At 41.1% G+C, this 24,392-nt stretch overlaps 2 protein-coding genes across 2 annotated transcripts; one reads left to right on the top strand and one right to left on the bottom strand.

The window, feature by feature from the left end:
- Window positions 1-1,973: 1,973 nt before the first annotated feature.
- LOC134628417 (uncharacterized) lies at window positions 1,974-3,816 on the bottom strand. The gene is made up of 3 exons (XM_063475086.1): window positions 3,583-3,816; window positions 3,162-3,444; window positions 1,974-3,034 (listed from the first exon to the last, which is right to left on the bottom strand). The coding sequence occupies exons 1-3, from the start codon at window positions 3,672-3,674 to the stop codon at window positions 2,363-2,365; spliced, it is 1,047 nt and encodes a 348-aa protein (XP_063331156.1). The 5' UTR covers window positions 3,675-3,816; the 3' UTR covers window positions 1,974-2,362.
- A 5,671-nt stretch (window positions 3,817-9,487) lies between these two features.
- LOC134628418 (zinc finger protein 501-like) lies at window positions 9,488-18,071 on the top strand (the record flags this gene model as incomplete). Its single annotated transcript, XM_063475088.1, has 2 exons — window positions 9,488-9,592; window positions 15,152-18,071. Coding segments are annotated over 2 exons (1,461 nt in total), but the record flags the coding sequence as incomplete, so codon positions are not given.
- Window positions 18,072-24,392: the final 6,321 nt, after the last annotated feature.

The raw sequence follows: 24,392 nt of genomic DNA on the forward strand, positions 1-24,392 counted from the left end.
ATCTGAGATCACTGGGTGGCTTAAAAGGGGCTACGCATCGATAGTAGAAACATTGATCGGCAACCCTGTGATTGGTCGGCGAAGATGTCGAAGGAGCGCGCTCAGTATTTCACGGCAGCAGAGCAAGAACTCTTGATTGAGGGATTTCAGGAGTTTCAGAGTTTAATTAAAACGCAGGGGAACACTGCAAAGGCTGCAAAAGCAAGGAGAGAGGGCTGGCAGAAAGTTGCTGACAAATTAAACTCGTAAGTGATCCATGATATTACATTATATCATGTGATATTATATTATATCACATTATATTATATTACATCATATCCTCTTTCACATTAGAGCCACAACAGGACCCACTAGAACATGGGAACAAGTAAAAGTGAAATATAAGAATATTCTACAGAATGGTAATATTTATCACTTATATTGCTTTTAGTCTCTTGAAAAGAGACCCTGCAATAATCTGTTTGTTTGTTTATAACAGCAACCAAGAAAAGGGCAGAGCAAATAAAGACAGGTGGTGGTCCTGCACCCCCTCGTCACGCCCCGGCTTTTTGTACCGTGACATTTATTGACATTGTGGGTTTTTTTGTGTGTAGTTTTACATAACACTCTATCACTTTTACCTGTTCCCATGCGAGGGGTGACTGAAGCATGCACAGTAAGTTGGGAGATCTATCTATCTATCTATCTATCTATCTATCTATCTATCTATCTATCTATCTATCTATATATATATATATATATATATATATATATATATATATATATATATATATATTAGGGGTGCAACAATACACAAAATTCACGGTTCGGTTCGGTACTTTGGTGACACGGTTCGATATTTTTTCGATACAAAAAAATGTTCATGCTTCTTTAATTTGTCATTTATTAAAATTATAAATATATATTTTAACTCAAAAGTACAGTTTTTAAATGTAATGTTGCTGAAACAACAAAGTAATAAAAAAATAAATCTGATGGAGAAATCCCTCATCTTTGGAAAAGAGAGTTTCCAAAATAAAAGCTATACTATACGCTTCTTCTGGGGTATATTCTCAGCAGCATATTAAACATATCAGGTCCCCATAAGGAGAATCATGTGCTAACGGCTGTCTAAATGACTCGGGTAAAGTTTGTAGCATGCGTGCTTGTTGTTTTTGTCTGCTTCCACTTGTCTTTGCACTAGGATGATGTCGGCGTAAATGTGCAGTCATATTCGTTGTGTTCCCACTAGTGCTGTCAGCGTTAATCTGAAATGACGTTAACACCACAACACGGCAAATCTCTGTTAACGAGCTACCGCGGATCGACCCGTGCTTGGGGCTGGACGGAGTCAACACATTAACGAGCAAACTGCGCTAACGCAGTAGTTCCCACCCATGTAATTGAGCATTGCGTGGCACATCCGACATACTGTTTTACTTTTGTCCATGACGCGCTTACCTTCAGGGTCATACTTCACATGAAGACCAAAATAGTTCCAAAAGCCAGATCTGAATGCGGGCGGGGGAGGTTCAATTTGCCATGTTGCAATGAGCTTAACTTCTGTCTTGCTAGCTTGCGCTGCGCTCAGTGGATCTGCGCTCGACAGTGCAGCCTAGGCGGAGTAGTCGAACGCAGATCCACTGAGCTCTCAACACAGACAGCATCGTCAGAAGGAAAGTTGATAAAATAAATTAAAAATGTTGTATTGTTCGATACACATGCGGACCGAACCGAAAGCACTGTATCGAACGGTTCAATATCGATACGAGTATCGTTGCACCCCTAATATATATATATATATATATATATATATATATATATATATATATGTAGAGAGAGAGAGAGAGAGAGAGAGAGAGAGAGAGAGAGAGAGAGTGTTAAGTAAATAACAAAAAAAGCGATATCTCTCTATGAGCACACTGTCGCACTGAGCTAAAGGATCCTGTCTATCCCGCAATATACGCTGAATTCTGAAAACTCTCCTTATTACAGTTTTTCTCGATTGCTAAAACACATTTCTTGAAACTACGCCTCATATCCGCACAACAGTAAACACAAATCCATAACATCTCACTCAATTCCCCAAACATCCTATTTCCAGGTCAAAATGAAGCTCTACACCCAAAACTATTCACTCCTGCTGAAAAACCGAACTTTGCCCTCAGACATCAAACACAAGCCCTCAAAAACACACACACTACAACAGAGTTTTGCACACTGGTACAATTAATTCAAAAGAATAGTTCCAAAACAATTAGGTTGCTTATGGTTCTCCCCTTCAAAACCCTTGTCACATGATAAACACAAAAGACGCAACCAATGTATGTACAGTGGCACATTGTCATTCATGTACTATACAGTACAACACACACCAGAAACATTATCCCACCACAGCATCTTGTCTTTGGTCTGGGTCAGGCCAGAGAATCTCATCCACATCACAGGCTATATTGGCCCCAGCCAGGCAGCGGGGGTAAAATCCTCTTGCATGCCTGATCCACCCCTGGCATGCATCTACTGATATGTCTAGGCAGGCCTCTTCCATGGCCTGAAGGAGGTGAACACGGACATAAGGTTCTCGGTCATACACTTTCCACCGCCATGCCGAAAATAACTCCTCTATCGGGTTTAGAAAGGGGGAGTATGCAGGCAGAAAGATATTAGAAAACCTTGGGTTATTGGTAAACCAGTCACGAACCAGAGCAGCGCGATGGAAGCTGACGTTATCCCACACAACAACGTAGTGAGGCTGCTCTGGCTGTGCTGGTTCCCTGTAGTCCAGCTGGAACATATGTTGTCTTAAACCATCAAGAAAAGCAAGGAGAAGCATAGTGTTATAGGGTCCTAGTACGGCATGGCGGTGGAGTACCCCTCGTTGGCTGATGGCTGCGCACATAGTGACATTCCCCCCACGCTGACCAGGGACATTTACAATAGCCCGATGGCCAATTATGTTCCTCCCCCTTTTCCTTCTTTTGGTCAGGTTAAAACCTGCCTCATCCACAAAGATCATTTCATGGGGAACAGGCCGTCCTTCAATCTCAAAGATTCTCTGCAAAACACATAACACAGTAGCGTCAATCGGTACCCTGAACCAAAGTTCAAGAGTGCTGAAATGGCAGCATAAACTGCCATGCTGTGATGGTACACAATACCTTATACAGTATCAAAACTCATACCTGAACATATTCCACACGTTGGTTTTTCACTCTGTCAGAGTTTCGTTCGAAAGGGACTCGGTATGCCTGTTTCATCCGGAATTGATTCTTTCGGAGGATGCGGTCAATTGTGGAGAGGCTGATGGCATTTATGCCTCGAAAAAGATGATCATCCTCAATCACTCTCCTTTGAATCTCTTGCAGGCGGATTACATTATTTGCAATTACCATGTTTACAAGTTCCCTCTCTTGCTCCTCCGACAAAAGCCTTAACCTGCCTCCACCAGGTGGTCGTCTCTGTGTCCTACAAAAATAGAAGCACTCATTACTGTAACTGTCACACATTCATTTTACAGGAAAATAATGGAAACATACTGAAACTCAAGACACATAAATTCAGTAACGTTACTGTACAAAGCAGTCTTACTGCAAGTACACCTACCTGTTTTCCTCCCTGAAGGTTCTGATGATGGAGGCAACAGTGAAGCGACTCAAATTTGGTTGTACTCGTTGCCCAGCCTCCCTCATAGTCATCCCATGGACAAGGACATGGTCAACTAAAGTGGCTCGAATTTCATCCGAGACTGACTGTCTTCGTGCCCTTGCTCTTCCCCTTCCTTGTCGCCGTCGTTCTCCACCTCCACCTCCTTCACCACCTCCTCCTCCTCTTCCACCACGTCCTCCTCCTTCACCACGTCCTCTTTCTCCACCACGTCCTCCTCTTTCACCACGTCCTCCTCCTTCACCACGTCCTCTTTCTCCACCACGTCCTCCTCTTTCACCATGTCCTCTTTCTCCACCACGTCCTCCTCCTTCACCACGTCCTCTTTCTCCACCACGTCCTCCTCCTTCACCACGTCCTCTTTCTCCACCACGTCCTCTTCCTTTGCATCTCTTTGGATCCATTGTTTCAAACCTGAATGAGCTGACTTTGGCCCTTTTATCTATCCATCGCAGGTTCTGATTGGTGTGTGCTAAATTTTGACTCCTAGTGTTTCCACCTGGTTAATTGTGTGCTAACTGGGCTCAAGCTATGCTGACTTACGTTAACATTATTGCATGCTAGTGCTTTCTACATGACTACATGGTGTAAGCACTGTAAAATGTAGGGATTTGTGTGTAGAGTTTTGCAGTACCAGTTCACCAAATTTGAGTCATGTGTCAAAGCAGGGAATAGTGTTTATAGTTCAGGGAAATGGGTGAGCTTTTTGACCAATAGCGTTTATGGTTTTGAAATTTTAGTTTAGAGGCCTGGTTATAGTGTTTAAGCAATCGAGAAAAACTGTAATCTTGCACCTTCCGCAATGGGTTGCTCGCGTACAAACGGACAGGACATGGCTGCGACAGACTTCCCAAATCCACCTTCGCTTTTATAGCCGTGGTCTCTCATCTTGATTACATGAAGTAATTTACTATTACTACTCTAAAATATGAATTACATCTGAAATAATCAAATACATGACATAGAATGATTAATAGTACATTTCCCTTTTTTTTAGGAAATGACCTGTATGTATCTGTATGAAATCAATAAAAGAATCAAATACTGCATTATCTTTAGTTACACTGATAATATTTATTTATGGGAAAACAGTGGAGAAATATCACTGTTGCTTTCGTATAACTGAAGCGGACATACCTGAGTGGTGCATCTAATCCTGTTTACATAAAGTAAGCCTGCTCCCAAGCAGGTTTACGCTTACGGATCTGTTGCTATGACAGCAAGTCCCGGATGAGCTTCGGAGAACCGAATGATCCAAGATCACGCGAAATCGTCAACAATCAAATCCGGCTAACTTACTTAGCGAGGTACGAAGAACGGACCCCTGGCTTGCATGGTCTTAAGTTGGTAACAACAAATATCCTGTCTTAGAGTGATACTGAAGAACTAGTTAATGCATGTGTTACTTCCAGGCTGGACTACTGTAATCCATTATTATCAGGGTGTCCTAAAAACTCCCTGAAAAGCCTTCAGTTAATCCAAAATGCTGCAGCAAGAGTACTGACGGGGACTAGAAAGAGAGAGCATATTTCTCCTGTTTTGGCTTCCCTTCATTGGCTCCCTGTTAAATCCAAAATTGAATTCAAAATCCTGCTCCTCACATACAAGGTCCTAAATAATCAAGCCCCATCTTATCTTAATGACCTTATAGTACAATATCACCCCACTAGAGCACTTCGCTCTCGCACTGCAGGCTTACTTGTTGTTCCTAGAGTATCTAAAAGTAAAATGGGAGGCAGAGCTTTCAGTTTCCCCCCAGCTTTCCCCCCAATCAGTCAGAGGCCTCAACTCACTACCACCAAAGGACTGATGAACATAAACACTTTTACAGACACTCTTATAGTACTCACCAAAATACTCAATAACAACACAAACTTCCACAAATGCACTACAAACTGGACCTTGGAACAATCTGCTTATTTACACACCTCAGTCACATGGTTACTGAACACATCTACATTCAGCTATATTTGCACATTTTACATCTTGCACATGTCTTCGTCTTGTCTTGTCTACAATATCCTGACCATAAATTGAACCTGGTCTTCAATATCAACATCTCACTTTACTGTAATTGCACATCATCAGTTTGTATTATCTCTTGTCCTGTCTTTGTTTATTGTACATAGATGTAGTTAGTAGTAGCACCCTTTTATCTTTTTAATTTTATTCAAAATTAGTAAGTTATTATTTATTTGCAATTTCTAGTTTTATATCTCTTGGAGATATGTTTTTTATATTCATATAAATGCACCATGGGGGGCTTGGGGTGAAACGGCATTTCGATATGCTGTATACTGTGTATATTGTTGTATTGACAATAAAGACCTTGAATGTTGAATCTTTTCAGGCCCCTCTTCTGTGGAACCAGCTTCCAGTTTGGATTCGGGAGACAGACACTATCTCTACTTTTAAGATTAGGCTTAAAACTTTCCTTTTTGCTAAAGCATATAGTTAGGGCTGGACCAGGTGACCCTGAATCCTCCCTTAGTTATGCTGCAATAGGTGCATGTTTCTGGGGGATTCCCATGATGCATTGAATATTTCTTCTTCAGTCACCTTTCTCACTCACTATGTGTTTATACACCTCTCTGCATTGAATCATTACTTATTAGTAAGTAAGTAAAATTTTTTCATATAGCACTTTTTGAATATAACACAGTGCTTCACATGAGAATATAAAAGCATATGAAATAAAACCACATATTACACGTGAACATTACCCAAATGCCTGTCTAAACAGATGTGTTTTAAGCTGTTTTTTAAAAGAAGCCACAGAGGTGATGGTGGGTAGCGAGGGAGGTAAACGGTATTGGAACTAGAGTTTGAAAACCGCAATCCCCCTTTGTTTTCAAACAGGTCTGTGGAATAGTAAGAAGACCACTATCAGTGGATCTGGCAGATGGCTAGTGCTCCCTCAGCCTGGTTCTACTGGAGGATTCTTCCTTTTAAAAGGGAGTTTTTCCTTCCCACTGTTGCCAAAGCACGTGCTCATCGGAGGTCATATGACTGTTGTTTTTTTTTCTCTCTTCCACATTGAAAGGAGCCAGTTAAAGTAGATCTGGCATGTGACAAGGATTCCTCCTGGGCGTCTCCCAGGTGAGGTGTACTGGCTGTGTTCAACCAGGAGGAGGCCCTGGATCAGACCCAGGATCTGATGGAGTTCCCCTGGATAAGCTGGAGGAGGTGGCTGTGGAGAGGGAGGTCTGGAGTTCTCTGCTTAGGCTGCTTCTCCTAAAACCTGGCCGCAGATAAATGAAATAAGTAGACTAAATATAACTTTTTATTCTAAAGAATGTGGTTGTTTCCTTGCAGGACACCAGGAGAGATGAGCATATCCAGCCCACATCTGCAGCAACTGTACTTAAGGGAAGTTGGGACAATGTTAAAGACTGTCTTCAGTAGGGATGGGTATCGTTTAGGTTTTATCCGATACCAGTACCAAACCGGTACTTTTGAAACGGTGCCGGTGCTTAAACGGTACTCGAACCGGTGCTTATTAAAGAATGGAGAACACACACTTTGTCCAAAAACCTCTCATGTTCAGCTGTTTTTTTTTGTAAAAAGATAACAATGTTAGCGTTTTCTGCAGCTATAGGGCATATATGGTATCACTCGTGGCTGGAAGCAGTGCTTAATCAATGGAAAAAACACAAACTTTGTCCAAAAACCTCTCATGTTTAACTGTTTTCAACTTTTTCTTTGGTCATTTTAGCTTTTTTGGCCAGGGTGAAGGGAGTATCTGCCATCAAACAAGAAGACAGCCGCATGTAACTACGACAGTGTTTGCTAGTTCACCTTACATGCATTAATGTAATAACGTGGTTAGCCTACTCAACGTAAATTACACACGAACAACATTAAGCTACTCACTCAGAGAAGAACGGCTGCTGCTGCCATCATCATCCGTCATCATTTCTGCTACACTGGCAGGGCTAGGGGCCAGGACTCTCCTCTTCGGGTTTTTGGGATGTTGCTAACTCCGGGTCCGATAACAGGCACCACACCCGCAGTAGATGTGCACGGTGTGAGGTCTCGCAGCAAGCTATCAAATACGGCGCATTTCTCGGCTTTTAACAAAATGCTATACGTCGGCAGGTGTTTCATCGGATTCAAGGTGTTACCTCCTTTGCACAGTATTACAGTATCAGCTTAAAGCACTTGTTGCAAGCAGCTGAGTTTGCATATTTTGCTGTGAAGTACAGCCAGACTTTTGACCGCTTCGCCTTGGGCATTTTTAATCTGTAGCTCTGCTCTAAAAGAACGTACGTACCTGGGCCCGCCTACTACGCTTGCAAAGGTAAAATGATTGGCTAGAATCCAAAGTGTATGACATCTCAGTAAAAAAAAAGCACCCAAATAAAGCACCGAAATGTGCACTGCAGATTTGGTCATCTGGGATTTAAACACAGGACTTCTCACATGCCGAGGTCACACCTGCAACACAAAGAGCAGGAGCTCAGTATTCATGACAGCCTGATCACACAGATCCAGAGTGTACTTGCATCAGTGAGTTCCCCTCTCTTAAAGTAGAAAGAGACAACTTTTATCCTTTCTGCGAATAAAAAAATCTGAAAGCTGTTCCATCCTAAAAGATTATCCCCTGTACTGTATGGACACATTCAGCACTGATCAGTGTCAGGTTATAATGTCCAAGGTGTACAGAAACACAAAGTTTGATATTAAAATGTGTGAAGTGTAAATTCGTCCAAAGCCTTTATCTGGGGTGTGAAAAAATACAAAATAATAGTATATTATAATGAGGTGATGTCAGCTGCACAATATAATTCTGCATCCTTTCTAGTGAGAAGGAAAGGAACCACTTTTGCTCTTCACAGGCTTTTAACTGAGAATGAAGTAATTTGGATGGGTTTTTCTTGTATTTTGTTCATGTCACGTCTCTTATTCGCTTCCATATGAGGTGTTCAGGAAATGTCTGTGAATTGCAGCTGCATGTAACATGAGTAATACAGTCACTACATGTGGACAAAATGCTAATTAAAGAAGGACTGTAAGATCTTTTGGATAGCTGAAAAAGTGCCCGGAGAACAACCCAGAAATAAAAGCAGAACATGCAAACTGCTCACAGGAAGAGGCTAGGGTTGCAAAAGCTCCTACATTCCTCCTGTCAGGCCTGAGCCACTATGCTGCCTATTTTCCAACCCTGCAAACAAACAATCTGAAAGCCCGAAAGCTGAACTCTACAGCTTGTTGTGGTCCCCTGTGTCTTTAGGTGCTGACATGCCTTCCATCTGTTCTCCAGCATTTTCATTTACAGTCATAAAATATCTCCACATGCGTTTTCTGTGTGTAGCGGAGTCACGTGACCACACAATACGAAGTCACAGCGGGGTAGGAAGAAGGGGCCGGACCAAAGTGAGTCTGCCGCATTAGAAGAGGTGTTCGCACAGACAGAGTTGCTTTTTCATCCACAAAGGGTAAAGTAGTGAACCTACAGGAGAGAAACTAACTAAAGTATCGGTCATTAGTGATGGTGAGATGAAGCCTCGTGATGAACTGAAGCTTTCCATCCAACTAGTCGACAGATGGTTCGAAGAATTTTATTTTATTCTTCTACATTTATTCTACATTTTATTTCGAATCTGGCGCGAACCGGCGAGCCAGTTCCTGAATCAGTCACGTGGTACCGACTGCGCGCGAGGCCTCGAACGTCACTGCATACGTAATCAAAGCAAGCCTTCACAAAAACTCCCCCGAGATTACCCGACACAGGTATCGAAGCTTCGACACACAGTACACATCACTATCGATCATATACCATTACCAACGTCTGGATCGATATCTGCATCGATCTGCCCACCCTTGTCTCCTGGATCGTAGCTGAGATCAGCGTGAACCACGTGGGTCTCTGCTCCGAAATGTTTCCTGTGTTTGGAAAGAGTTCCAGCTTCATCACGGAGTTTCTCTCGGTTTGTGGGCTCATCTAAAGGTAAGCACCGAGCTAACTTTACTGTGAGTTCAGTTCATGTTAAGTTTAGCTCCTGAATGAGGTCTTCTGCTGCTCTCCTCGGTGTCTGTTCACAGTTTATTGTGAACACGTTGAGAGAAGAGTGAGAGAGTGTTTGGAGAAAAACACCAACTAATTATTAGCTCAGCATGCTGGGAGAAGTTGAGCGTTTGCTGGCAGAAAGTTGGAGCAGAAACGTCTTTTCATTGTCCCTGCAGCTGTTTTTCTGCATGCACCAAACCTCTACAGCCTCATTTCTATTTGAAGTGATAACAGGAAATGGATGAGAGCGATCTGCTGCAGTATCAGGGTCACAATAAACTTTATTGGCCAGCGGCTGTGGATGTACGCATGAGAGGAAGTGAACTCCTACAAAGTCTCATTTTAATGAGTCTGGCTGCTGTAAAGTGATGCACAGGAAGATGTTAACAAAAACTAATGAAACAGAGATGAAGGTGTTGGAAGTGTGGGATGGGGAAGTAACAACCAAGATCTGGCATGGACGGAAGGGACATGTCCCCAACAATATCCAGCGATTATTAAATTGTCCCCACCAATAATTTGATTTCTTCGAGTAAAAAAACCAAACCCGATAGAAAGAAAAACGATCTGTCAGCGTCTCATTCACCCAGCGGTGCAGAAAGAGTTAAATTACGTTTTCTACTGGAGTCCTACGTCATGTGACAAATATGGCCAATGTGATTGGCTGTGCCTTTCAGGGAGCTCTGTTTAGTTTTAGCAGCGGCAAGCCTGCGCTGCCAGGACCTGCAAGGAGGAGAGGAGGATGCCACAAAAAGGAAGAACCTGGATATAAGAAAGTATTTTTCAAAGAAACATGTAAGTCACTTAAAGCCAAGTTAACTCATAAAATGTGTCCGTCATAATAACGTTACAGGCTATGCTAGGCTTTGGCCCACATCAGTCTAAAATTGTATGTAACCATAAATAACGTGTTTTGGAAACTGCACAACAGGCAGCACTATTAGTTATCGCAGTCTCTCAGAGCAGCATTTCTAATTTTGATTGAAACTGTCAGAGAAAACGGCAGCCTCGAGCAAGCCAGGATATTAGTTTACAGAGGCTGTTAAAATTATATGTATAATGTCAAAATGTTGGTGACACAATATTTTCATCCTAATGGCACTGACACATTCATAGGGTTAATGTTTGAGACAAAATATCATGAGGTAGTCATGATTTTGCAAATATTCCACATTGTAGTGCAGTTTGCACAGTTTAAAAATGCACTCACCCTACAAACATTACTAATGAGTCAAGATCTGCACAAATTGACAGAAACACTGAAGCAGCTACACATTTTATTCTTATTGTCATGTATGTCCTATTTGTCAGGTGACAGAAGAACCAACACAAAGCTCAGAGAGTAATGGTCACACAAGGTCACAGGTGGAATTGGATGATGACTTGATGGTTCATGACTGTATTTGCAGCACATGTGTGACTGCATGTATGTGGAATGTCTCACTGTTATTTATCAGGTGACAGAGGCAGCTCTGCCATGTTGTAGCTCGGACAGAGGGGAAGAGGCGAGGTCACAGGTGACTGACTGATGTTTTGGTGCTATAGATTAACTAGTATTTATTATCAGAACAATCGTTAGGCTGCTGATGTAAATTGATTCATTAGTGTATATTTGACAAAGAGTTTGAATTGACATGTCCCACTTTTTATATGGCACGGATCAATGTGTTATTTTATTTTATTTCCTAGTGCAGTCAGAAGGGAAGAGCCAGGGCCAAAGGTGAGGCACATCAAGCACATAGTAATAATAATTTTAATCTGAGGATAAAACGCATGTACTGAACCTGAAAGAAGCTTCAGTGCTCTCAGAAGACTAAAAAAATGGCTAACATTAACAATGACTCAAATGAGATTAAACAATGCTGATGTATGCCATGTCCACCAGGATAGACTGGACAGTAAAACCAATATGCCAGCAGTTTATCTCAGTTAACGAGAGGAGAAGGCATGTGTTTGGCTCCTTCACATAGTGGACATTGAGTTGTTGTGTGGGACACCAGTAGTCCATGTCTGTTGCTGTAACAGTAGTTCATGTTTAGAATGAAAAATCCCAGCTCACTGGTTTGATCGGGGCAATAGTGCCTTAAATGTTGTATAATTTTGCTGAGAGATCTTTTACTTTGTGGTAATCTTAGAGGAGTAGTTTTATGGACAAAAAACACCAGGTCATTCAGTGTTCCCTTAGTGCTAATGTATAAGAGATGTTGGTGTACTATAACTGAAGTAATGTTGTTAAGTCCTTAAAGTCATATTCTTTTATTGCCGTGACTCTATTTTTATTTTTGTATTACACCTGATTTATATGGAATATGGCTGAAGTAAACTAAAGCCTAAAATACTTAAGTAATTTAACATTATATAATTCACATATAAAACTATGAATTGTAATTTTAAATAGTTTAAAAGCATGTAGAATAGCATATGTAGGCAACTACATTTCTCCTTTTTTTAATCAAGAAGCAAAGACAAAAAGGGAAAAAAAATAAAAAAAGAAACAGGGCAGGGCTCGGTGGTTGAATCATCCGTCCCCACCAGTGCCAAAGGCAAATCTACGCCCTTGGTAACAACCAAGCACATTTAATTTGCTTGGGCAGTTGAAATTAAAGCTTACACAGCACTGTGGACCGCAGTGTGAACTAGCAGCATGCTTGACAAAAAGGATAACCCTCAAGCGGGCTGTACAACATTATATAGTGAGACAAAAACATATCTTCCTCCGGCAAAAACATGGCACTCTTGCTGTCTGCTGCGAATCATCCTCGTACCTCCGTGACCTCGTCTGGTATCTGCTCGTTCCTCTGTAAGAGACACACAAAGGAAAGACCTCTTTGCTCAGCCTGGATAATCTAATGTTACTATCCATTGTTCTTGTACTTTATCTAAGTGTTGGTCCAGAATATCTTGTCCGGGCTTCCTGACCCAAAGAATTATAGAAAATCCATTAACTATGTGTAAACATGTTGCTTTTTAAATTTTTTTTTTTTTTAAAAAAATTGACATTAACCTCCTACGACCTGCCGTCCACATATGTGGACATCACATTTTGGGTTATTTAGACCAAAATACTCAATTTTGCTCTTCAAGGGCCTGATATCCATTTACGAGGACATTATACTGCTACTGTTCTATCAAAATTTTAAACGAATATCCTCATATATTCTTACATTTATCGGGCTCCAATATGCCCAAACATCAAAGAGAAATTAAAAATGCATGCTTTGGAAGAGTTCGGGTCTTAGGAGGTTAAGGAATCACTGTGCAATACCATCAACTTCAACAATTTGTTAATACATGTATTTTCCTTTTTTTTTCTGTTTTTAAGCAACTAAAATATAGCAAATAACATAACATGCATTAGTTAGTGACAGTTAGACAAGTTTCTGTTATCAGCAACATTTTTACCCTACATGTCTATTTCAACCGTCTTACCCTCCCGATGTTTCCCGTTGATGTGCTCTTTTTATGCTTATCTTTAGCACATTCTGTACCAACTGTTGCTATGCAGGCACAAATGCAATTACAAGCAAAATGTATCTCTCACCTCTGACCTAGAACTTCATCTACTGTTATTTGTGTCTGTAAGCGTGTTTGCATTGACTTTTCTGCGCTCTGAGTCACTTTACACAATATATCAGTCTGGACATTCACGCCAGACGAAGCTTATGACCGTAAAAGGACTGAGCGCCAACTCTCATGAGCACATTTTCAATGTGTGTATGAAAAATAACTACAACTACACATTTAATAAACGTTTTAATAAAAGCCATGTTAATAATGATGTATTTTCTCTTATTCCCACACCAAACAAAAGGAAGGAAATGTATCTGAAAAAACATCAACGTATACACAATAGAAACGAAATGAACTACTGCCAAGAATGTGGGAGAGGTTTCACCACATCAAATGACTTAAAACGACATGAACTAATTCACAGTGGGGTTAAAAAGCACCTCTGTGATCAGTGTGGGTCGTCCTTCACCATTGCAAGTCAGCTTAAAAGACACAAGAGTCCACACAGGAGAGAAACCATACAAAGGCAGACACTGTGACAAAAGTTTCTCACGAACAAGTTCTCGTAGTCTTCATGAACGTACACACATTAAAGGAAACTTCAGCTGTGGCCAGTGTGACAAGAGCTTCAGGAATCTCAGTTCATACTCCGAACACAAACGATCCCACGTTACTAATAAACTGTTTTACTGTTACCAATGTGCCAAAACATTCACTTCATTATCTGCTCTGTGCAAACATCAGCGTGATCACTCAGGGCAGAAATCACTCCCATCACAGGATCACAGTGAATCTGCAGAGACAGAAAGAAGGGGAAAAAAAGAAAAAGAAGCAAAACAGAAAGGGGGGAAAAAAACCCGCATGTAGGGAGTGAGTTTTTGTTTCTATTAATATAACTAATATATCCTCTAGTCTTTGTTACAAGATAAACATATATTATTAGTGCTTATTGTCTGATTATATTGTTTTATGCATTTTAGTAATAAAGGCTTGTAAAGCAAAGCCAGTTTTGACTCACAAACTAAGTGCTCAGCCAGACTGAAAAACAGGAAGTTAGTGTAGAGCTGTACAAGCATATTAATACATACGGGAAACCAGACAGAAAAAGGGGAACTAGTAACATATAAGGAGTTGTTTATATCGAAACTATGTGTGACGTGTAAAGTACCAAAATAACACCTATATGAGACACATTTTTAGCTTCTAATGTTAGAGATTCTGCAACTCGCTTTGTGCTGTGCAGGGCTCTCTCTTCCAGAAGATGATTGAATAAAGAATTATAAATGTTTTGACCACTCCTGAGTCGGGTTTTCTCTGTTCTATCATGGGGATCAAAGAATCGGGTTTAATATCTTCTAGTGTAAGCGTGTTGCAAAACAACCCTCTGCACTCTACGTCATTCCTACAATATATCAGTCCGGACAGTCACCCCCGAATGAAGCTTTTGACCTTCAAAAACTGAGTGCCAACTCATATGAGCACAATTGCAGTGTGTATATGAAAATGATTATAAAGGCTTAGGAGAAATCAAAACATTTTAAACCTAACATACTGAAACGTCCTGCATTAGATTTATTATCATTGAATAATATTAATTTAAAAAAACACGAGAAAGCATAGACCTGTTAAATATTCTTAGTGTCTTAACATGATACAACAAGTATTTGCTTATAAGCTCCAGAAATGGGCATGGCTTTACAATATTTGAAATGTTATTACGTTTTCTTTGTTGTTTTAACTGCACCTGGTTGAATTTGTAATGTTCTACTACCACCAGTAGGTGGTGGTAATAGACTTTAAGGATGTTTAGCAACACCAAAGCTCCAGCTGTTTTCAAAGGTTAAGCTCTTTTGTCTCAGCTTCCTCAGCATGACCCATCACTACCAGCCTCAAGTTTAAAACTAGTGTTAATGGAGGGAGTTTGAAGGTTCAGTTTGTTCCATGACTGCATTTCACTCACTGCCTCTGTTTGTATCTCTGTCACTGCAGGACCAACGTGGACAGAGAAGTCAGTGCTCTCAGGAGGCTGACAAACCTCACAGAAGAAAGAGACGAGTGACGAGTGTGGGAAGGATTTTCCTCAAAGCTTCACTAAAAAAGCATCAGGCCATCCACATGGGAGAGAGACCGTTCAGCTGTGAAGACTGTGGAAAGTCTTTTACCAAGTCTAGAGACTTTAAAAGACACCAACTCATCCACACTGGAGAGAGACCGTTCAGCTGTGAAGACTGTGGAAAGTCTTTTACGCAGTCTGCAAACTTAAAAAAGCACCAACTCATCCACACTGGAGAGAGACCGTTCAGCTGTGGAGACTGTGAAAAGTCTTTTACGCAGATGTCAAACTTAAAAAAACACCAAATCATCCACACTGGAGAGAGACCGTTCAGCTGTGACGAGTGCGGCAGGTCTTTTACCCAGTCTGCAAGCCTAGTAAAACACCAAACCATCCACACTGGACAGAGACCATTCAGTTGTAACTTCTGTGGAAAGTCTTTTCCCTCAGCTTCAAGCTCAAAAAGACACCAGGTCATCCACAGTGGAGTTAAAGCGTACACCTGTGATCAGTGTGGCAAAGCTTTTACTCAGCGTAGTATCTTACAGAGTCATCTAGTTACCCACTCTGGAATTAAGGCATACACCTGTGATCAGTGTGGAAAAGCTTTTACTCAGCGTAGTGGCTTACAGAGTCATCTAGTTACCCACTCTGGAATCAGAGCATACAGCTGTGACATTTGTGGAAAAACTTTCAATCATCAATGGAATCTGAAAAACCATCAACATAGACACAATAGATACGAAATGAACTATTGCCAAGAATGTGGTAGAGGTTTCACCACATCAAATAAGTTAAAACGACATGAACTCATTCACAGTGGGGTTAAAAAGCACCTCTGTGACCAGTGTGGGTCGTCTTTCACCACTTCGAGTCACCTTAAAAGACACAAAAGAGTCCACACAGGAGAGAAACCATACAAGTGCAGACACTGTGAAAAAAGTTTCTCGCAAACGAGTTCTCGTAGTCTTCATGAACGTAGACACATTAAAGGAAACTTCAGCTGTGGCCAGTGTGACAAGAGCTTCAGGAATCTCAGTTCATACTCCGAACACAAACGATCCCACTTTACTAATAAACTGTTTTACTGTTACCAATGTGCCAAAACATTCACTTCATTGTCTGCTCTGTGCAAACATCAGCGTGATCACGCAAGGCTGAAATCACTCCCATCACAGGATCACAGTGAATCTGAAGAGACAGAAAGATCCTCTTCTGGTTTCAGGGTCAGACTTAAAACCCTTGAGATCAGGCTCCACAGAGTTCAGGTGGAATCTCCTGTAAAGATCTGATGAGGCAGCTATGAATGAAAATGTGCCTCTGGCTACATTTTAAGCTTTCTAAACTGTTCTACTGTAATGTTCATGTTGAATGGTTAGCTTTGTTTCAGTAGTTAGATGAAGAAATCAGTTTCCTGTTATGACTAGGGATGGGTATCGTTTAGGTTTTATCCGATACCAGTACCAAACCGGTATTTTTGAAACAATGCCGGTGCTTAAAGAATGGAGAACACAAAGTTTGTCCTAAAATCTCTCATGTTTAGCTGTTTTTTTGTAAAAAGATAACAATGTTAGCCTTTTCTTCAGCTATAGGGCATATATGGTATCACTCGTGGCTGGAAGCAGTGCTTAATCAATGGGGGGAAAAAAACACAAACTTTGTCCAAAAGTTTGTGTTTTCCACTTTTTCTTTGGTCATTGTTTGCTTTTTTGGCCAGGGTGAAGGGAGTATCTGCCATCAAACAAGAAGACAGCCGCATGTAACTACGACGGGGTTTGCTAGTTCACCTTACATGCATTAATGTAATAACGTGGTTAGCCTACTCAACGTAAATTACACACGAACAACATTAAGCTACTCACGCAGGGAAGAACGGCTGCTGCTGCCATCATCATCCGTCATCATTTCTGCTACACTGGCAGGGCTAGGGGCCAGGACTCTCCTCTTCGGGTTTTTGGGGGATGTTGTAGATGTGCTCGGTGTGAGGTCTCGCAGCAAGCTATCAAATACGGCGCATTTCTCGGCTTTTAACAAAATGCTATATGTCGGCAGGTGTTTCATCAGATTCGAGGTGTTACCTCCTTTGCACAGTATCACAGTATCAGCTTAAAGCACTTGTTGCAAGCAGCTGAGTTTGCATATTTTGCTGTGAAGTACAGCCAGACTTTTGACCGCTTCGCCTTGGGCATTTTTAATCTGTAGCTCTGCTCTAAAAGAACGTACGTACCTGGGCCTGCCTACTACGCTTGCAAAGGTAAAATGATTGGCTAGAATCCAAAGTGTATGACATCTCAGTAAAAAAAAAAGCACCGAAATGTGCGCTGCTTTTCAGTCTGGTTGCTACCGTTTATGTCAGAACCGGTGCCATCATGGCACCGGATACCGGTACCCATCCCTAGTCTTCAGGCAATTGCACTTGGATAAGCTAAATTCATGACAGGCATTCAAGCAGTAATGTCTGGACTGACAACCAAACATACCAAGCTTCTGTGTTTGAGCCAGAGACTGCACTTGTGGATAAACAATACAAACATTTTATATTTATTATATCAGTAATGTAACTTAAATAAAAAGTTATGGGAAGCTTACACTTAGTTTCAGAATAATTAGATCTGTTTTATTGAAAAGATTAATAAAGTTTTAAATTGTATGACAAATAAAATAATAAATTATTAAAAAACACCAGCTACAATATTGGTAATATGTGTGTTGTTCAGCAGACCAGTGTCCAGTATGTTGGCTAATAGACTTTATTTATATTTGAAAATAAAAGTTGGGCTGATTTTAATGCATTACAAGGAGTGTTTTTAATTATTATTTTTTAAATAACATACAGTGTTCATATTAAGTGTTGATAAAAGGTAATGTGACTGAGTTGCATTCAACTTGTATGCAGCAACATTAAAAATAAGTTACAGAAGTGTTCAAATAATGTGTGTGTTTTTATTAATGCTTGTCTTTTTAAAGACTACAAATCTGTGTTAATCATAATTATACCACAATCACTTGTGTCAGCATGTTGTGTTAAATATACATAAACAGTATGTGTTATCAAATAAAAGTACAAAACTCTTAAGAACCCCCCTCCTTGCACTGGGTGCATAAATTTCAGGTTTTCAGGTCAACAATACACATGATAACTTAATTTACTAACATGTGGAGCCTGAACATATGATCCTGCAAGTTAACGCCATAAGTGTCTCCTCACAATCACATTTTCTCAGTTTTCTGAGTTTGCTGCATGAATTTCTTTACATGGAAATATTTTTGACCAACATGGCTTCAGTTTTATGTCTCACATTATTACTGTACAGTATCAACATCATCAGTGGAAGCAAACATTTACTGAATTCCTCAAAATAAGGAAGAAAATTACAATTAAATTTGAAGTTAGACCTTATTTTCCACTGTGATGATACAGATATAAAAACTATGAAGTAAAATGATTTTATATCTATTCTAGAAAATAATCTTTATTCTTTATATCGATTTCACTCAGCTTACCAACATCATCTGTCAGGAATAATAATTTGTGCTTTTAAACATGAAATATAAAGAACATACTGTGTCAAATAAATTTATCATTTAGCTTAACCTATGCAGTATATTAATCACTTGTATTATTTTTTCCATAAAGATAACATTGAAGACTCACCTCTCATCATCATTGGTCAATCAGAGACATTATTCCAGTTTTTCAAACACATTCCAGACATATTCTTGTTTGATGAATTTCCATTAGTTTAGGTTCAAACATATAAGAGAAATATTCTTCCAGCTCCAGTTCACACATTTTTATCATCACCTGCAGTTTGAGAAAATAATTTGTATAATTGTGAAGAAAACTTAACAGTATCTGATTCGGTGAGAAGTGGAGCTTCAGCAGGAAATGAGCTTCCACTTCTCACTGTGTGTTTCCATGAAGGCTTTTAAATATGTTCATGTTTCCTCCTCCAGATGCTCCAAAGCTTCCCTCTGTGTCAGTGAGTCCCTCTGCTGAGATAGTGGAGGGCAGTTCAGTCACTCTGACCTGTAGTGGTGATGCTAACCCAGCAGCTAATTACACCTGGTACAAGGAGGATGAAGACTCACCTAAAACATCAGGACAGAACTTCACCATCAGCAACATCAGACCTGAGCACAGTGGGAGTTATTACTGTGTGGCCCACAACAACAGAGGGATTCATAACTCCACCTTACAGCTGACTGTTGTAGCAGGTAATCATTGACATTCAGCTCATGTGGATTTAATGATGATGGCAGTGAGGAGGATATCTCATCCAACAACTGGAAGCTGCACTCTCCACATTTTTACATCCTAGAATTTTGTCCTCTTCATTGTTGGTGATATTAATCTGCTGTGTTGCTTTTCTGTATATAAAACATCTGTTGCTCTGAGGAAGAGCTTTGGCTGCATTGTTGGGTTCTTCTGGCAGTGTTTGACTTTAACTTCCACTTGACTGATGGCCTTTCTTCACAAAGTATCCTCCTCACTGCATGAGCTCAGTAGTAGTGGTTAATAGTTAATAGTAGAAGTTAAACATGTAGACAAAGTTACAATTGAAAGCTGCTGAAACTGCAGCAGTACTGTTCTGTACCGGGAATGAGTTTTTTTTTTTTTTTTTAAACCAATATTTTTATTGCTTTTTGCAACAGCAAAAAGCAATGAGTTTTGTAGCAGTTGTTGACATATGATATATGAGTCTCTACATTCTTAGTGTTACTTTCTGTACTCAGGAAGTGATGCTGGTTTAACTTCAAATTTAATTGTAATGTTTCTGTTTTTCTCACATGAACTTCTGACATCAAGTCTTACAGTAGCTTATTTTACTGGCTATTCATGCATGAACAAGCTCATTGCGCATTTTTACAAAAGGACTATTTTCTTAAATTCCAGGCACAGTAACATTTATTCTACAATGTCATGCCTCACCTTGATATACAGTTCAATATACAGTTGTCAGTCAGGCATCTATCTATGAAACAAATTACACACCAAAAGACCCCATGCTTCTGAAAAAATGACCCGGGCTTAAGCCCAGTAAGCCACACCCCCGCTCCGCTGATGGTTGACTCCAAATCTCCCAAACACATCTGAGAAAGCAAGACCGAGACAGTGAGACCAAGACAAGACCGAGGGATCCGAGACCAAGACAAGACTAAGACCACGTAAAAGTGGTCTCGAGACGAGACCAAGACCGGTCTCGAGACATCCAACTCTATCCCTCTCTGAAGGCAACCATCCAAGGTGCCCTAACAGTGCCTGTAAGCAGCTGCTCAGGTGAAAGGTCCTTTAGTGCACTGCGGCAAACAATGTGTCAGAAAAGACTTCACAGTCTTGCAGTCATGTCAATTGAAAAAGACACGCTTCAGCATCTGAATCAAAACAGATTGATTGCCCGATTTGCCACTCTTAAAAACCGATGGCATTCTTTGATGCTTCCACCCACCAAGTGACTGGTGATTGCAGCCATGAAAATGATGTACTTTTTTATGTAATGGAAAACGAGTCGAGCAGAGTCCAGTCGTGGCTATCCGTGGATCCGTGGTGAGTTGATCCGAGTAGATACCAGTGGAAAAGGGGCTTATGCAGGCTGCTTTTATCCTGCCTTCAGTGGCGTCTTAGTCCTCCTGTCACCTGGGAATGATGAGGCGAAACTTTCCTGTCCTTCTTTCTTGTGAAGTGTAAAAATGTTTCACTCAGTACAGTGTGTTACAGCTGTGAGGCTGCAGCTGCTGTTATGCAGCTGATAAATTGATAATTGTGCACTGACTCACTGCAGTATTCTCCTAAACCTAAAGCTGTTGCTGATGAGATTAATGTAATTTACACAGCTGGAGAAGCAATGAATTAAACTGCACTGCAATTTTCCTCTTCTAACACGCAAACTGTAATTAGCTGATAGTACCGCAAGTTCAAGAACCGTCAAGCAGGATCGACTGACTGAGGAGAACACTAATGGACCTATGCAGTTCAGACCTTGGGAAGTAGGCTACTTAATAGCTCATGAGGCTGTCTCTAAAGCATGATCTCACTTGAAACTTATAAATTTACTATAAGTGTACTGTGTGTTTATAGATATTATGCATGCCAGTTCGTGATGTGGTTTAAGACAGGTTGCTTATGCTTGAAGCAACCTGTCAAAGTTGGCTGCCCGATTTTTTTCGAGCATCTCCTCTGGAACTGACCCAGAGTAGACACAAACATCTCACACAGTATAAAAGACTAGATATGTCTGCTAGGAGCCTAAAGGGTAGCACTATATTTAAAAAAAATGCAAACAACAATGAGCTGATGCTTAAAACAGGTTTATTTAATTAACATACAATTTTTATCCAATTTGTATCAAATTAGGTCTGAAGGACTGATGTGATGGTAATTTGTCCGCTGCTCCGCTTTGAATATTGGTACGAACTTGACACAAAGATTACTTAATTTTTAAAGATTTTAAGCAAAAATGTGTCTAAGTTGAAGAACATATTCATCAGTTGTTTTTATTTTTAGGCTTTTTTTTTTCTTCTTTTAAATTTTCACAAGAATTGCTAGTTCCCCTAGAGTTTTGGCCACCCCAACAATCAGGTGATTCCCTATGAGCAAGCAATTAGCGACAGTGGAAAGGAAAAACTCCCTTCTAAAAGGAAGAAACCTTCGACAGAACCAGGCTCAGAAAGGGACAGCCATCTGCCACGACTGGTTGGGGTGGGGGGAGTGAAAATTTTAAAAAAAGAAAAGAAAAGCCAAAGTGATAATTATTGGAGCAGCTTAATTAATTCTTGCAGTGTAATTTGCTGTTAATGGCCTTTTCCAATCCCTGTTTGCGTTACTTTTGTCCGGGGCTAAAACAAGAGGGAAACCCTTTTGTTTCATCTGAAGAGCAAATACAGATGATAGTTGTCATGGTCCCTGTGCCTCTTCGGCTCGCTCATGTTGGCCACAGGTTTGTTTTGTTTTCTCTCCTGCTTGCCTGGGTGGAGCTCATTGTGGGCTCTCACCCTTGGCCCACGCGCCGGCGGTGATTACTACACCTGTTGCTGATCAGGCGGCATCCCCCTTGCCTATTTAACGCTGTGGCACGGAGTAGTCGGCGCTGGAACGTTGAACCTCCTGTGTTCGTGCTCTCAGCTCTCTTTCTGAAAGAAACTCTCTAGGTGTTGTGTGGCGTATTGATCTAATCGGACTCTTTGTGTTTAGATCTCCCCGGAACTAGTGGCGGACCCTGACCTGTGATCCTTGTGTGTGTGACGACATAAGTGGAAATTGGAGCGAGAGTGGCTGTGGAGAAGCGAGTGAGCGTGAGAAGAGGAGTGGCGGAGTTTGGGCTGAGTAGAGAGCGAGTGTGGATTTCTTCCCCTGCAGCCCCGAACCCCTGCCCCATTCACTGTATATACACACCACTGTGATTTTCCTTCTGTGTTAATAAATTGTCAACCTTTTGCTTGCCAGAACGTGGTCTGCACTTGAATCCATCTGCTAGCCTTGACACTAGTGATGTTAGAGGCTGATAACACCTGTAATAAGAGTTTTAAAAACGTGCAGTGACATATGACGTGTCCACAAACAGCTGTTTTTGTCGCCCACTTATCTCAAGCGCTGAACGTGGTCTTCTGTGACGGACGGGTGGGCATGGGATGGTAGGTGGGAAGCAGATTCCTGGTTGTGTTGCTGTCCCACGTTTCTAGTATGCGGTCGGCGTAGGGTGAAACGACGGGGTATTTGCCTTTAGTGATAGGGATGCGGAGCGTGGTTTTCTGTGACGCACGGGTGGGCAGGGGAGGAGGGAGGGGTGGGAAGCAGATTCCTGGTTGTGTTGCTGTCCCACGTTTCTAGTATGCGGTCGGCGTAGGGTGCAACGACGGGGTATTTGCCTTTAGTGATGGGGACGCGGAGCGTGGTTTTCTGTGATGGACGGGTGGGCAGGGGAGGAGGGGTGGGAAGCAGATTCCTGGTTGTGTTGCTGTCCCACGTTTCTAGTATGCGGTCGGTGTAGGGTGCAACGACGGCGTATTTGCCTTTAGTGATAATAACAACAATAACAATAACCTCAGTTTTATCTGAATTAAGAAGCAGAAAGTTAGCGGCCATCCAGGTCTTTATGTCTTTAAGACATTCCTGCAGTTTAACTAATTGGTGTGTGTTATCTGGCTTCATGGACAGATAGAGTTGGGTGTCATCTGCATAGCAGTGAAAATGTATACTATGTCTTCTGATGATACTGCCTAAGGGAAGCATGTAAAATATAAACAGAATTGGTCAAGAGCACCTGGCTGCAGCCTCTGGGGAGCGCCATATTGCAACATCCACAGTAACCGGAAACATGTGACTTCAGTAAAATCGACTTTGACAGCGAAAACTAAATTCCATTTTTGTTGCTATTGATGCTGCTGAGAAATAAACATGGTTCTAAGTGTTTTTTAACACTCTGCGTTTGTTAAAAAAATCACCATCCCTTCAGCTTGTTCGTGGCCAAGAGTGTCCATGTGTTACATTGTGTTCTGCGTTCTGATTGTTGTAGACCATTGTCAATCAATCTAGTGCCGTGTTTCCTGTACAGCAGCGGTCCCCAGCACCTGGGCCACGGACCGGTACCGGTCTGTGAGTCGTTTGGTACCGGGCCACGAGAGTTGAGGCTCGGGTGTGAAATGTATGGTTTTCAGTTTTTATCGTTAAGTCGATTTCCCTGGGTCTTTTCCCGTGTTGTAGTTGTCTGTCTTATTTTGAAAGAACTATTTACCTGTTACCATAGCGACCAGAGAGCGTTAAGAAGCAGAGAGGAGGATGTTACTCTCAATGTTGTTGGCGCATTTCAGGAGGACGCTGCTAATAAAGTTACACAATTACACAGTGAATTCGCGTTTATTAGGGGAGACCGGGGATAGTTGTAACATTTCTGTCTGTAAATTGGAGCTGTTTTAAGGTAGTGGATTCAAAATGTAATGCAAAGTATTTACATGTCTCTGCTATTAAATAGTGCAGCTATTTTCTCTGCAGCACAATTACCCATTGGATGGTATGGTCTCAAACACAAAGAGTGAAATGTTACAATTAACCCCATAGTCTGGGTTAGTTGTAACATATCCTGGGGTGAAATGTAACACAATGAAATAAGGGTACTGACAAAACATTAACATGTAATCTTTTTTATTCAACACATGAATGCACTTAGAGCCATTTATGTA

This window comes from Pelmatolapia mariae, linkage group LG6 (genome assembly GCF_036321145.2).
Source record: "Pelmatolapia mariae isolate MD_Pm_ZW linkage group LG6, Pm_UMD_F_2, whole genome shotgun sequence".
In the NCBI taxonomy this organism is placed as follows: domain Eukaryota; kingdom Metazoa; phylum Chordata; class Actinopteri; order Cichliformes; family Cichlidae; genus Pelmatolapia; species Pelmatolapia mariae.

Coding starts and splice junctions, on each gene's coding strand:
- LOC134628417 (XM_063475086.1), bottom strand. CDS start 3,674: ATGACTATGAGGGAGGCTGGGCAACGAGTACAACCAAATTTGAGTCGC. Junction 3,445..3,582: donor ACCTTCAGGGAGGAAAACAG/GTAGGTGTACTT, acceptor CTATTTTTGTAG/GACACAGAGACGACCACCTG. Junction 3,035..3,161: donor AACGTGTGGAATATGTTCAG/GTATGAGTTTTG, acceptor TGTGTTTTGCAG/AGAATCTTTGAGATTGAAGG.